This window comes from Protomyctophum parallelum (assembly GCF_964188405.1).
Source record: "Protomyctophum parallelum genome assembly, chromosome: 4".
NCBI lineage: Eukaryota > Metazoa > Chordata > Actinopteri > Myctophiformes > Myctophidae > Protomyctophum > Protomyctophum parallelum.
The window spans coordinates 8,518,343-8,532,693 of record NC_139700.1 but is presented as its reverse complement, the minus strand read 5'-3'; the positions used below and the strand labels follow the sequence as shown (position 1 = coordinate 8,532,693).

The window sequence follows — 14,351 nt, the reverse complement described above, 5'->3', positions numbered from 1 at the left end:
TCCCCCTAGTACCCTCCTTCACGTTCAGTAGTTCCCCCTAGTACCCCCCTTAACGTTCAGTAGATCCCCCTAGTACCCCCTTCACGTTCAGTAGATCCCCCTAGTACCCCCCTTCACGTTCAGTAGATCCCCCTAGTACCCCCTTCACGTTCAGTAGATCCCCCTAGTACCCCCTTCACGTTCAGTAGATCCCCCTAGTACCCCCTTCACGTTCAGTAGATCCCCCTAGTACCCCCTTCACGTTCAGTAGATCCCCCTAGTACCCCCTTCACGTTCAGTAGATCCCCCTAGTACCCCCTTCACGTTCAGTAGATCCCCCTAGTACCCCCCTTCACGTTCAGTAGATCCCCCTAGTACCCCCTTCACGTTCAGTAGATCCCCCTAGTACCCCCCTTCACGTTCAGTAGATCCCCCTAGTACCCCCTTCACGTTCAGTAGATCCCCCTAGTACCCCCTTCACGTTCAGTAGATCCCCCTAGTACCCCCCTTCACGTTCAGTAGATCCCCCTAGTACCCTCCTTCACGTTCAGTAGATCCCCCTAGTACCCCCCTTCACGTTCAGTAGATCCCCCTAGTACCCTTCACGTTCAGTAGATCCCCCTAGTACCCTCCTTCACGTTCAGTAGATCCCCCTAGTACCCCCTTCACGTTCAGTAGATCCCCCTAGTACCCCCCTTCACGTTCAGTAGATCCCCCTAGTACCCCCTTCACGTTCAGTAGATCCCCCTAGTACCCCCTTCACGTTCAGTAGATCCCCCTAGTACCCCCCTTCACGTTCAGTAGATCCCCCTAGTACCGCCCTTCACGTTCAGTAGATCCCCCTAGTACCCCCTTCACGTTCAGTAGATCCCCCTAGTACCCCCTTCACGTTCAGTAGATCCCCCTAGTACCCCCTTCACGTTCAGTAGATCCCCCTAGTACCCCCTTCACGTTCAGTAGATCCCCCTAGTACCCCCCTTCATGTTCAGTAGATCGCCCTAGTACCCCCCTTCACGTTCAGTAGATCCCCCTAGTACCCCCTTCACGTTCAGTAGATCCCCCTAGTACCCCCTTCACGTTCAGTAGATCCCCCTAGTACCCCCCTTCACGTTCAGTAGATCCCCCTAGTACCCCCCTTCACGTTCAGTAGATCCCCCTAGTACCCCCTTCACGTTCAGTAGATCCCCCTAGTACCCCCTTCACGTTCAGTAGATCCCCCTAGTACCCCCTTCATGTTCAGTAGATCCCCCTAGTACCCCCCTTCATGTTCAGTAGATCCCCCTAGTACCCCCTTCATGTTCAGTAGATCCCCCTAGTACCCCCTTCACGTTCAGTAGATCCCCCTAGTACCCCCTTCACGTTCAGTAGATCCCCCTAGTACCCCCTTCACGTTCAGTAGATCCCAGTAGTACCCCCTTCACGTTCAGTAGATCCCCCTAGTACCCCCCTTCACGTTCAGTAGATCCCCCTAGTACCCTCCTTCACGTTCAGTAGTTCCCCCTAGTACCCCCCTTAACGTTCAGTAGATCCCCCTAGTACCCCCTTCACGTTCAGTAGATCCCCCTAGTACCCCCCTTCACGTTCAGTAGATCCCCCTAGTACCCCCTTCACGTTCAGTAGATCCCCCTAGTACCCCCTTCACGTTCAGTAGATCCCCCTAGTACCCCCTTCACGTTCAGTAGATCCCCCTAGTACCCCCTTCACGTTCAGTAGATCCCCCTAGTACCCCCTTCACGTTCAGTAGATCCCCCTAGTACCCCCTTCACGTTCAGTAGATCCCCCTAGTACCCCCCTTCACGTTCAGTAGATCCCCCTAGTACCCCCCTTCACGTTCAGTAGATCCCCCTAGTACCCCCCTTCACGTTCAGTAGATCCCCCTAGTACCCCCCTTCACGTTCAGTAGATCCCCCTAGTACCCCCTTCACGTTCAGTAGATCCCCCTAGTACCCCCTTCACGTTCAGTAGATCCCCCTAGTACCCTCCTTCACGTTCAGTAGATCCCCCTAGTACCCCCCTTCACGTTCAGTAGATCCCCCTAGTACCCCCCTTCACGTTCAGTAGATCCCCCTAGTACCCCCCTTCACGTTCAGTAGATCCCCCTAGTACCCCCCTTCACGTTCAGTAGATCCCCCTAGTACCCCCTTCACGTTCAGTAGATCCCGTGATATTTTGTGGAAGGGCGACTGTGGCTCAGGAGGTAGAGCATGTCGTCCAATGATGATTAAAATACCACTATATACTCTTATCGTTTTTCCACTTATCCAGTCGGGGCGGATAAAAAAAAAAAAGCTCTCGCTTTTGGCGGTAAGCGGCCGCTCTGCGCGGCGCGCGACCCGCTCCGGGTAGCCCCATGTTCAAATGCCCCCACTCCCCTGTCAACAATCGCTAAAATTGCTAAAACTAAAGAAAGCCGCAAATGAACACTCATCTTTTACTTTCTCTAATAACAACCTAAAACATGAACCATAAATGCACTCTGGGGAGAAAGTCCTAGCTATAGCAGCTTGATCGTCACATAAAGAATAATACCCATTTAATTACCATGAAAACACCATAAAGCGACTAGAAGCTTTCAATAAACGCCACGATGGATCCATCACACTGAACGGGCACATCTGTTGGTATATGTAACTGTGCTAGTTCAAATGTAGGGTACGCACCGCCTGCTACCAAATGCCTTTAAGCTAAATTAAAACAAACATATGCTCAATGTACCCTATTCTAATGAAATGTTGTATTTGGTGTGCTCTAATTAATGATTTCATTCACATTGTGCTCACAGTGCCTTAAACTGTTCCATATAATAATAACAATAAAAATAGGCCTAATAATAATAAAAAGCAAACCCAAAAGTGTTTTCCAATTTTCTAGCAAATTGCACACGGCACACTATAAACTTCTCCCTGCACCCAACTGCAGCTATTGAGGAATTAATTTACGATTGCTCTCTAAAGATATTTTGCAAATGTTACCCAGAGGGTAGCCTGATTTATAGTGGCACTGAAAATAGCAGATCTACAGGCTCGCCAAATGTCACATTGCGGTGTGTTGTGAGCTTGTAGATCAGCAACAAAGTAAGTCAGGCATTAAATTAACTTCAGTTTAAGGTCAGTCAGGTGAGATTTGAATTTACCGCCTTGCCCTTTATACATAAGAAAGTCCTCCTCCTTTGGAGCATGTGATTTGATGTGCACATTTGTTGCTGCCTTAATTCAGTATCCCCCTTCCCCTTCCCCTAAGGCCCACTACAGTATAGAAAGATAATCCTTTGGGCTTCTGCATGTGGCCCCTTTTCCACCGGGGTTGAACCGATTCAGTTGGTTTATCCCCCGCCAGTGTTTCCACTGAAAATGAATTGGTTCAGAACCCTAAAAGTTGGTTCGGGAACTGGAACCAAAACATGGCCGCCGGTTCCATGAAAGCACCAACGTTCCAAGAATCTAGAACAGAACCAGACCAACGTTATTTTGGTGGAAAAGTGTGTTCTTACCTCAAAAAGTGTGTTCTTACCTCAAATGTGTGCAACTATAAGGACCGGAGGAATGCCGTCTTGAATGTATCTTTTTTTGTTTTGGAAAAAGTAGTAGGCCTATCTCTCTTTTTGTTGTTGTAAAAGTATCAATACTGCAATGTAGACATACTGTAGTGTACTCTGTTACAAGTAAAAGTCTGGAATTCAAAATGTACTTACAAAAGTATTGGTATGAAAATTTTTGGTATGAAAATTTTTATCCCACGATTTTGTAACCCAGTTTTCTTTTCACCCAGTGCCAATTATCTATGTAATCCTGGGCGCTACACTTCCTCTGCCAACCTGGGGGGGCAGCGGACTGACCTCATGCCTCCTTCTATGCATGAGGAGTCCAAGCTGCTTCTTTTCACCTGACAGAGGGGAATTTCCCCGGCCGGACGTAGGGACACGTTATTCCGACCAGTTCCTTTCCCCTCCATCAGGCGCCCCGGCTGGCCAGGGGGAGGCAGTTTTAGAGTGTGCCATTTCAGAAGTTTTAAATGTATAAAAAACATTTTGAAAATAGAAGATCTACAAGCTCACAATCGCGACACAGTGTGAGCTTGCAGACAGTCTATATTCAAATGGTCCGAAATGTTTATAGGGCTGAAGTGGTTAATGTATGTGTTGAAATAATCAAAATCTGTTCCAACATTGTAATTGGCGTAAAAGTACAATATTTGGATCTGAGATGTATGGAGTAGAAGTGAAATTATACAACGGGTTGCTTCGAGGAAGCGAAAAAGTAGTTGAAACAACCTTCTAGCCGTGCTTCAAACCAGCATCATGGAACACCCCTATGGGAACACCTAATTAAAACAAAGCCTTGTTCTCCCAGAGCACAGCAGACTCTGTGGCTAGGCTTGCTAGTTTCTTGGGACATTTTGCGGTCATATGGCTGCATCTGTCATTAAGAAAATATGATTTTGTTTGGTGAAAATCTTAGTTTTAAGGGTAACTTCTGCGCTGCTTAGAGAAATCGCCTTCTGCTCGTTCCTGCAGCAACGCAGGCGTGCCATTAATGACAGTAACGCACACCCTCTCGTGTAATATTGCTTAAGTATTTGAAATTGGAAATACTCAAGTAAAGTACAACTACCTCAGAATTGTACTTAAGTACAGTACTTAAGTAAATGTACTTAAATGTAAATGTTAGTTACTTTCCACCAGTGCAAATAAGTCTTATCTAGTACACTCTGTACCATACTGTAGCAGAATAGTATAGACCTGACATGAAGTGGCAACATTACACCGTTAAAGAATCACAATATCATGATCTTATAATAATAATAATAATAATAATAATAATAAAGCTTTATTTATATAGCACCTTTCAAAACCGCGTTAAAAAGGGCTTTACAAAAGAAACAATAATAGCAAAACATCACACAAAACAGGACAATTTAAAAACAATGCAAAAGAATAATTCAAATTCACAACAATTGGGTAGAAAACAATAAGAAGCTAGAGCAGAGAAACAATCAGTAAAGAGGTATCTTGACAGATACTGCATGACTAGTCTAGCCTGGTTTCCAGCCCATAGACCCCGCCCACTCGACTGAGCGCACCGGTTCTCTCAGAGTCTGACAATCAGGCTATGACTAGTCCTCAGAGGTGCTGGTGCAGACAACTGTGACCTCTAAAACAAAAAGGAAAACTCTCAAAATGTTTTACTATGCCAGCAGGACAGTCCATAAGCCTGTTTGTTTTTCAGCTTTGGTTGCTGTCCACTTATTTATTTTACTCATTTTCTTTCTTCATTGAGAACGTATGGCTGAGTTAATTGCGTTTTTCGAACTCGTTCGATTTAGGACGTGGATTGCAATCGGAATACAAAACTCTCAACAGTCTGTCTTTGGACAGAGATGGTTGTCATATCCAGCCTCGTAAAACGTGATAAATAATGTGTGCTCTACGAGTCTATGGTTCTTCAACAAATTGCTTCATCGCTTTTCCATTTTGAATTAATCGAACTGGAAGTCAGCTAGACTAGTCTAGCCCCATCGACGGCTCCAGAAAACTGTGACTGGGCGTGCTACAGTATGGGGGAGGGGGGGGGGGGGGGGCTGGCTATTTAGAGGGGGGGCTAATGAATCTTGGTTTACATAGAAGTCAGGCCTTAAAGCCCCCCCTTGCCCCCCCCCTGGAGCCCCCCCTGTCTAGCCCTGACAGCAGAGTAATCTAGTAAGAGAGTGGTGACACGCTTTGATCATGCCGCAAAGCGGGTACCTATGGGCGGTAGTTCCAAACATTGCTCCCTATGGCTGGAACTATTCCATTGAGATAGAATGAGCACTTCCGCATTCCATTGTTACAATGAGAGTCAACGGGAGTGTCATTACTCTCTTACTAGATTACTCTGCCTGACAGATGGTAGGGAAGATGAGAGGGGCACAGAGAATAGGAGATTCAAGTGACACAGCTCCTATGAGATTTGATCCGCAAGGCCAACAGTATAAATATGTATATATAGCTTCATCTCTGATTGCAAAGCCTCCTGTGTATTTTTTCTCTGCACCTCGGAGATGCTTACTCCATGTGAAAAATAAACCACAAAACAAATTGCCCAGCCAGGCAATGCTGCTTACAGTATGTGATGGACAATAGAAATCAAACACCCTCCGATCCTGTCGATGTTTGTATTTGATTTGCAAAGTGAGTTGTTGCAAACCAGGGTATGTAAATTCTGTTGCCAGGATAACTTGAACACCTGCAGAGCATAATCCCACGCGTTAACTCCGAGTGTAAAATGGACCCAAATGGATCCACATGGATCAAAGTCAAATTAACTTTACAGTGTGGGGGCTAAGGCTTTGAAAGACATTTTGACTGGTGTAGTCAACAGTCACAGTCACCTGGCTGGAACAGTCACCTTGCAATGGAAAATAAATGGATGTGTAATTCGTCTTTGTCAGTAGTTGGATGCTGTATCTGTAATAGCTGTGTAACCCTCAGCTCCCACCACACTGCACCAGAATCATAGGTTTCATTATGAGTATACAGGCCTAAAATCAGATCATCAATAAATCCAAAGAACCAAACATTGTTCACATTGACCCAGCCCCAGTTCCCTCGTTTCTCTGGTTTACACAGTAATTTTTTTTTCCAATTGTACATTACTGCACAATTGGAACCAAATGAACCCAGTGGCTCCTGGGGGTCTCCAGCTAAATGATTGATGGCCTGGTGTTCCATGGGTCTCCAGCTAAATTATTCATACTTACAGGTCCTTACAGGTCCATTTGTACACTAAATTAACACTCTGAATGTCACAGTGTACCCATGGTTATTGTACCGTGTTATTGTATTGTTATATAGGCACTTTAAATGGAGAAACCAGGCCTTATTGGTTAGATCAATGGTGTTCCTTCCAATTCTCAGCACCAAACAATGGATCATGAATGACTCAATTAGTCACTCACTGTCTGTAGCAGTGGTTCTGTAGCAGTGGTTCCCAAACCTTTTAGCTTGTGACCCAAAAGATACATTTTATGTCTTCCCAGGACCCAAACTAGTGAAAATAGCAGATCTACAAGCTCACAACAGGATATTTTCACTATAAATTTCTTCGATTTTTTCTTTGATTTCTTCATGAAATTACTGAGGGGGAAAACAAAAAACATAGAGTTTTGAAATGGAAATAATTCCATACCCTGTCGAAACGTTGGTACTCTAATCTAAAGTATATTTGTATTGTGACAACGAGCTGTGCGACCTTTCTTCTCTGTCCGAAGTAGTAATAGTTAACCCATTCTGACCGAGCACCCATTTTGGTGTCAGCATCATGTTATGCTTTAGCTATTTAAAAATAGCAGATCTACAAGCTCATATCGCGCCACCGAGTGGCGCGATACGAGCTTGTAGGTCTGCTATTTTTGAAAAATCGAAGAGCGACTGACATTTTTAGAATCTGATCTCAGGTCAGAATGGATCCATCAGACCAGTGTGTGTCCGGCGGAAACCTCGTATGAATCTGATCTCAAGTCAGAATGGGTTAAAAATGAAATGTATAGGAAACAAAAGAATAAAGGCACCCTGCATGAAAAATGGTCCACGACACAACCTTGAGTCCCGTCCCATGCAGAGTTTGGCTCATTAAGCTCATTAAGTGTTACATATGCGTGGCATCCCAGTGGACTCATTGACGGTAATGTGTTATATATATCATCCTTCTAAAGGGGTCACCTCTATAGTGTATAATAAAGGATATGCCATCATATTCAACAAATACCAAATGGAGAGAAACTCTGGAATTTATACATCGAGGGGGAGAAAAATAGAGAGGATGGGGGGGAGCTGAGATAAAGGAGAGAGAGAGAGAGAGAGAGAGAGAGAGAGAGAGAGAGAGAGAGAGAGAGAGAGAGAGAGAGAGAGAGAGAGAGAGAGAGAGATGAATCCATGACAGAAAATGCACAATCTTTTATAGTCTCACAAGATAGTGTTAATATAACACAGCTCTGTTTACATGTTTATCGTGTTGTTTTATCTTGATTGTTTTGTTCCACTTTTGCTTTGGCAATTTAAACGTATGTTTTGCCAATAAAAGTAAAAGTATATAATAAAGAATTGGGGGGAGAGAGAGAGAGAGAAGCTTGTAAAATGTCCTGCCAATAAAGCCAATTGAATAGAGAGAGAGAGAGAGAGAGAGAGAGAGAGAGAGGGAGAGGTAATAGGGGAGATTACTTTTATTTGAATAAATCAGGTACATCTTGCCTGTTAATGAATTAGGTAACTATTGATATTGCACAAATTGACTGCCAGGGTTACATTAGCCTATATGTAGGCTACTAACTGTGTGGCACTTTATATTGAGACATTGCATAAAATGTCAAATATATAAACCTCCATATTTTCTATTAGGCTACACTATATCTTGTACATGTGTCAGGCTGTCAGCCCCAATGGACTATATATTGGATAATTATTTTCAGACTCCAGTTAACTCTTCGCCTGCATGGGAATGGATTTATGTGTCGGACACTATATCTCTCAGTTTAATTAACATTGATTTGACAAAATCGGGGGTTCCAGAGATAGAAATGCCATTAAATGGGGGTCCGTAGAGTAGACTAATGCATGTCAAACTGGGGGTCCTTGAAATTAAAAGGGTTGAGGATCTTATGGGGGTCCCTGCGTTAGGCTGCGTATATTTTCAAATGGGGTCCGCGGGCTAATATACGTGGCAATTTGGGGGTCCTTGGCATGAAAACGTTTAAGTGTTATAGAGGCTACAGGCTATGCAGTTGTTCGGGGCAGCAAGTTTGTCATCGGAGACTGACTGGATGGAGTCTTATTATGTCTGCGCTGCGTCTCCCCGACAGCGCACAATGCGTAATGGGTATGCGCAATGAAACGGAACCTTCTAGAAGAAAAGAGAAAGACTTGCAAGTTGCATGCACTTTATATGGCCTGACATTATTTGGAACAATTTCGTGTAGCTGCTGCATGAGCTGAGCTGAAGGCAGCGTGGGGTGTTGTTGGTGGAAATGCAAGAAACTCTACTGTACTAGCATCAATCGGCAATAAGTGTCTACTACATCATTTCAATCTTCGAAGCAGTTACTTATTATGCATCTACCTAAAAGTAGATTGTCGTAATTTTAGCATTTTATCGTTCAGCTGGCATGCTAAATTCTAAATTGAATTAATTTACACGTTACTATAGTTAATTTAAATCAACTTGTTACAGTTATACATTGTCACTGGTTTTCTTATTGATATAGGCAGTGGACCACCTGCTATCAATCAAATCAATTGCAGCAGAACGATTAGTCCATCATTCACAGCATTTCCCACCACAGTATGAATAAAGCATGAGGCTAAATAACTGATCTACAAGCTCACAGTGCGCCGTGAGCTTGTAAAAAATCAAAAAAAAAGAAAAAAGAAAGAGAGTGGCACACAGATCAGAGCAACCTGAAGCCAAACTTAATTGTCCCTTACCGTCTGCGTCGAAATGTTTCCAGATGTCCAGGAACTGGGACGCGGTGACCTCGGCCAGGTGAAGGTGAGGAGGCTGAGGCTGCTGAGGTTTGTTTGCCATCTTCGCAACAAAAAAAATAGTTGTATATTGTTATTATTTTAGTCCTGCTGCTGCCTGGTATGCTGCTCCAAAGATCCCGCACTATAACTTTTCTCCGTTCAAACGACACACACAACGCTCTCTCTCTCTCTCACACACACGCTCTATCTCTCTCGCTCTCTCTCTCTCTCTGTGCCCCCCGTGCGCGCTGCACGCCGCTTTTTAACCCCCCGTCCGGGACCTGCAGTTCCCCGGTGCGCGCGCGGGAGGCGCAGTGTCACCGTACGTCGACGAGAGCACTCTCTCTCTCCCTCTCTCTCCCTCTCTCTCTCTCGACGCGTGTGTGTGTGTGTGTGTGTGTGTGTGTGTGTGTGTGTGTGTGTGTGTGTGTGTGTGTGTGTGTGTGTGTGTGTGTGTGTGTGTGTGTGTGTGTGTGTGTGTGACTTTGACAGAGTGGGTTGTCACTCATATTGTACATCCATCAGCTGTCGCCTGTATCGGTTCGTTACAGTCTACAGTCTACTGCGTCTGCATATTGTAAAACAGCTGTGTGTGTGTGCGTGCGTGCGTGCGTGAGTCTGTTGGGGCTACTATACAACATCTGTGTACAACTGTGTGTGTGTGTGTGTGTGTGTGTGTGTGTGTGTGTGTGTGTGCATGCGTGCGTGCATGAGTGTCTGTTGGGGCTACTACTGTGTGTGTGTGTGTGTGTGCGCGTGCGTGTGCATGCACGTGTGTCAGCTGCAGTATATCCTACCACAACATCTGTGTGCGTCAAAGCGTGCACAGCTCTCCACGCTCTCCCGCCAGTGAGATGGGATGGGCTACATGGATTTAATTAGAACTCACACGCTAATCACTTTATTCCCACACAGCCGAGAGCTAGCAGTGATTAACCTACATAATAATGTAAATCATGAAGAAAGATCCTTTTTTCCTTTCATTAATAGGCAGTCCACTATGTGCAGGGATGGGCACCAAGCACAGGATCTAATATGTTGTTTATTTGATCTAGACAGAATATATATAGGCTATTCATTGAAGCTTTATTTATTTATTTATGGTTTATTTGATAGGAACAGAATGTGTACTTATGGTCTCAGGAGGCCTATCTGATAGGAACAGAATGTGTATTTATGGTTTCTGGAGGCCTATCTAATATAGGGATGGATAAAGTATGCATAAACTGGTTGAGAACAATCCAACACCCATCCCTAGAATGGCTTTATTAATTAACCCATTCTGACCTGAGATCAGATTCATACGAGGTTTCCGCCGGACACACACTGGTCTGATTAACCCATTCTGACCTGAGATCAGATTCTAAAAAATGTCAGTCGTTCTTCGATTTTTCAAAAAATAGCAGACCTACAAGCTCGTATCGCGCCACTCGGTGGCGCGATATGAGCTTGTAGATCTGCTATTTTTAAATAGCTAAAGCATAACATCAAAATGGGTGCCCGGTCAGAATGCGTTAAAAGCAAAACAGTGCGGTTAAAAATCACGGCAAACCTAAATACAGTATGGTCGAAGACTCGGATACATTAAATCACAAGATAAAAAGAAAGTAACAACTAAAAAGCAAGCGGACATTTGCTATACGTCAAAGCAGGCGCAGTGTATGGGAAGTGTGCCCATGGCAATCCTTTTAAAGCTCACTAGGGGAATCACAGCAGCCAGTTTGAGTCTGTAGGTCATTCCAAGACCAGGGTACGAAATAACTTAAGCAAGGCTTTTCTTCCCAGCCTCAGATTTTGTTGGGGGCACGGTATAGCAGCGTAAACAAGCATTTGATCTGAGGTTGAGAGAGTTTTGGACAAGTTCAAATTTAGAACCAATGTAACGTGGGAGGTTACCAAGAATAGGATATAACCTACCATATCTCCATACTCATACTGTATGTTTTTGTCAAGTCAATAATAGTGGGGATATCCCAAACCACAACCTGAAGAGACAAGTCATATTTCAGTAGGGATGTTTCACACATATATACGTTATTTGGGTGTATATATTCATGGGGGACCGACTATAAGACATGGGAATGTGTGAAAGTGCACGTGTGTATGTGTGTGTATTTGAGATGACGTATGGCAGGGCTGGTTCTGGCTGTTTGAGTGTGTATGACAGTGCATGTGTATATGCGGGTGTATTTGAGATTAACTGTGGCAGAGAGGGGCTGGCTGTTTGAGTGTCTATGACAGTGCATGTGTATATGCGGGTGTATTTGAGATTAACTGTGGCAGAGAGGGGCTGGCTGTTTGAGTGTCTATGACACTGTGGGACAGTGCATGTGTGTATTTGAGATGTAGTGTGGCTGTGTGAGTGTGTACTGTACAGTGTGTGTGGGACAGTACGTGTGTGTATTTGAGATGAAGGGTGACTGTGTGAGTGTGTATGACAGTGCATGGCATGGGACAGTGATGTGCATGTGAGAGTGTTAACTCAGCAGAGCAGAGCTGTCCTGGTTCATTTCCTCAGTGTCTTCTTTTCACTCCATAACGGTCGATAGCGGGCCCTGCCCTGTACTCGCTTGGCACACACAGCCGTAGATGGATCATCATTACATTACAGGCGAGGGCTGCCGCCTGCCTTTGGGGACTGCAGAGTCACACTATACGCAATGCGCATGCGCAGGAATGTGTACAGTTCACTGTACAGTACACGCACACGCACGCACGCACCCGCACACACACACACACACACACACACACACACACTGTGTGTGATCCGATACAGACTTGACCTCAAAGTCCTGCAGGAAGGCCTGCACTGGTGGAAAGTAACTAATTACATTTACTGTGCTGTACGTATAGTAACATTTTGAGTTATTCCAATTTCCAACACTTTTACTTCTACTCTCCACTACATCTCAGAGGCAAATATTGTACTTTTACTCCACTACATTTATTTGAGGACTTTAGTTATAGTTACTTTGTAGATTTTCATTATTATTACAAAACATATATATACACAGATTTCGGCCATTTGAAAATAGCCGATCTTGCAGGCTCACAATGTGTCGCGATGCGACGCATTGTGTAGATCTACTATATAGCTTATAGATCTACTATTTTCAAAAATAGTTTTTTACATTTGAAAGCTTGAAATGGGACATTCTGCAAATGCACATTTTATAATTCCAGACCATCTTTCCTGCACCACTGGTACAGTAATTGCACATTGCAGTCTCGCCTACATCTCCGTCCTCTGTTCTAGGCTGTTTCTCTCTTAACATGCACAATCTGTCCTCATCTCAATGCCTCTCCATCTCTACGGTATCTCCTTCTCCCTAATTGTTTCTTGTTCTTATCTCTCTCTGTGTTGTCATTCTCTCCTTTCCTTCATTCAAAGCGGAAGGTGCAGCATTTGCATCCTTCAGGAATATGTTGCTAGTGTTTTGCTGTGAGGCTGAATTGTATTCGTGTGTGTGCATACAATCATGCCAGCTGCATGTGTGTGTGTGCATGGGGCATGTGCACACTCATGTGTATATGTGCACATGTCAACATCTGTCTCACGTCCAGCTCACATATTGTATGTGTGTGTGTGTGTCTGTGTACGTGTACAATATGGTAATGTAATACAGTAATAAACACAATCCTGCAGCCCTATGGGTGCTGCTGTTTCTGTTGCCGGGATGCCTGGATCACCATGTTAATATTTCATATGTGCTCACCCACGTCAACATGCTGTATATGAATTATGTAATAGATGGGACCATAGAGCATGGGAATAGCCATTTCCATTCACATCAACGTCGCAGCATCTCCTTCGGTTTGAGATATATATAGTTTGACTATAGTGCGCGTATGTGTGCGTGCGTGCGTGTGCGTGTGTGTGTGACTGTGTGTGTGTGCCCTCTCCTTTTCCTTGGTGTATTTTACACATTCTTTCCTGATCAGTATTATTGATGGGAGTGGCACTCCATCTCTCCTTGAATCAAAGCTTAACCTCCATATTAATCCATATTGATTGCCTGTGCGTGTGCACGTGCGTGTGTGTGTGTCACACACACACACACACACACACACACACACACACACACACACGCACACACACACACAGAGATACACACGTACACATTTGCTTTAACACTTTTATTTAATTTTATTCCGAAGCTATATTATAGATATAGATGATGAAACAAAATGATGAAAATACATTTTGACAACAGACAACAGAGATAGTTTGTGTACAGTAGATGAAGTGTAGTATAGGTTCCACCCTGAGACCTTAAAAGGGAAATCATACTTAAAGGAGAGCCAAAACCCTGCTGTACGTCAATGTCTTGCCACGTTGGTGAGTTTGCTATTCTAAAAGGATAACACTCAAGGGCTAGGCTGAGGTTGGGACACTGTGACGTACGCAACACAGTTGCAGCTAATACAATTTGGTCAGACAACTCGGATGGATTGTAAATATTATATTTGGTTTTTGTGTTCAGGCTCTGCTATACAATTCTCGCTGCAAAGCTTAGCAAAGACGAAGACAACCATGAGCAAGGGATATATAATACGTATAAGGGATAATGTCTGGCTAGCTGGTCGTTGTTGGGAGATAATTCACCGACAAGGTGATTAACTACCGACGCGAAGCAGAGGTGATTAATCAGAAAGAAACAAAATGCATACAATGTTCAGAGGCACGATTGAGGTGAGCTTAACAGAACGGCAATTTGGTCAGCTGCTTGACGTGTCATGTCAACATACGTTGGCCACATTGGGTGCATGCAGACTGTAAACCACTTGAGTGTATTTTGCCTGACAACTTTGTTTGCCAAGTTGTTTCCCCAGCACGGATGTGGATAACCGGCTCCCCTTTAGTGACCAAAATGAAGGA

The 14,351-nt window shown here is 44.3% G+C and overlaps 1 protein-coding gene across 1 annotated transcript in view; it reads right to left on the bottom strand.

The window, feature by feature from the left end:
* Positions 1-9,685, bottom strand: part of calb2a (calbindin 2a) — a 28,848-nt gene extending 19,163 nt beyond the window's left edge. Inside the window, exon 1 of the mRNA XM_083762619.1 lies at positions 9,434-9,685. Coding sequence (XP_083618745.1) covers positions 9,434-9,533 — 100 coding nt within the window. The 5' untranslated portion in view covers positions 9,534-9,685. The remainder of the gene's footprint in view (positions 1-9,433) is intronic.
* Positions 9,686-14,351: the final 4,666 nt, after the last annotated feature.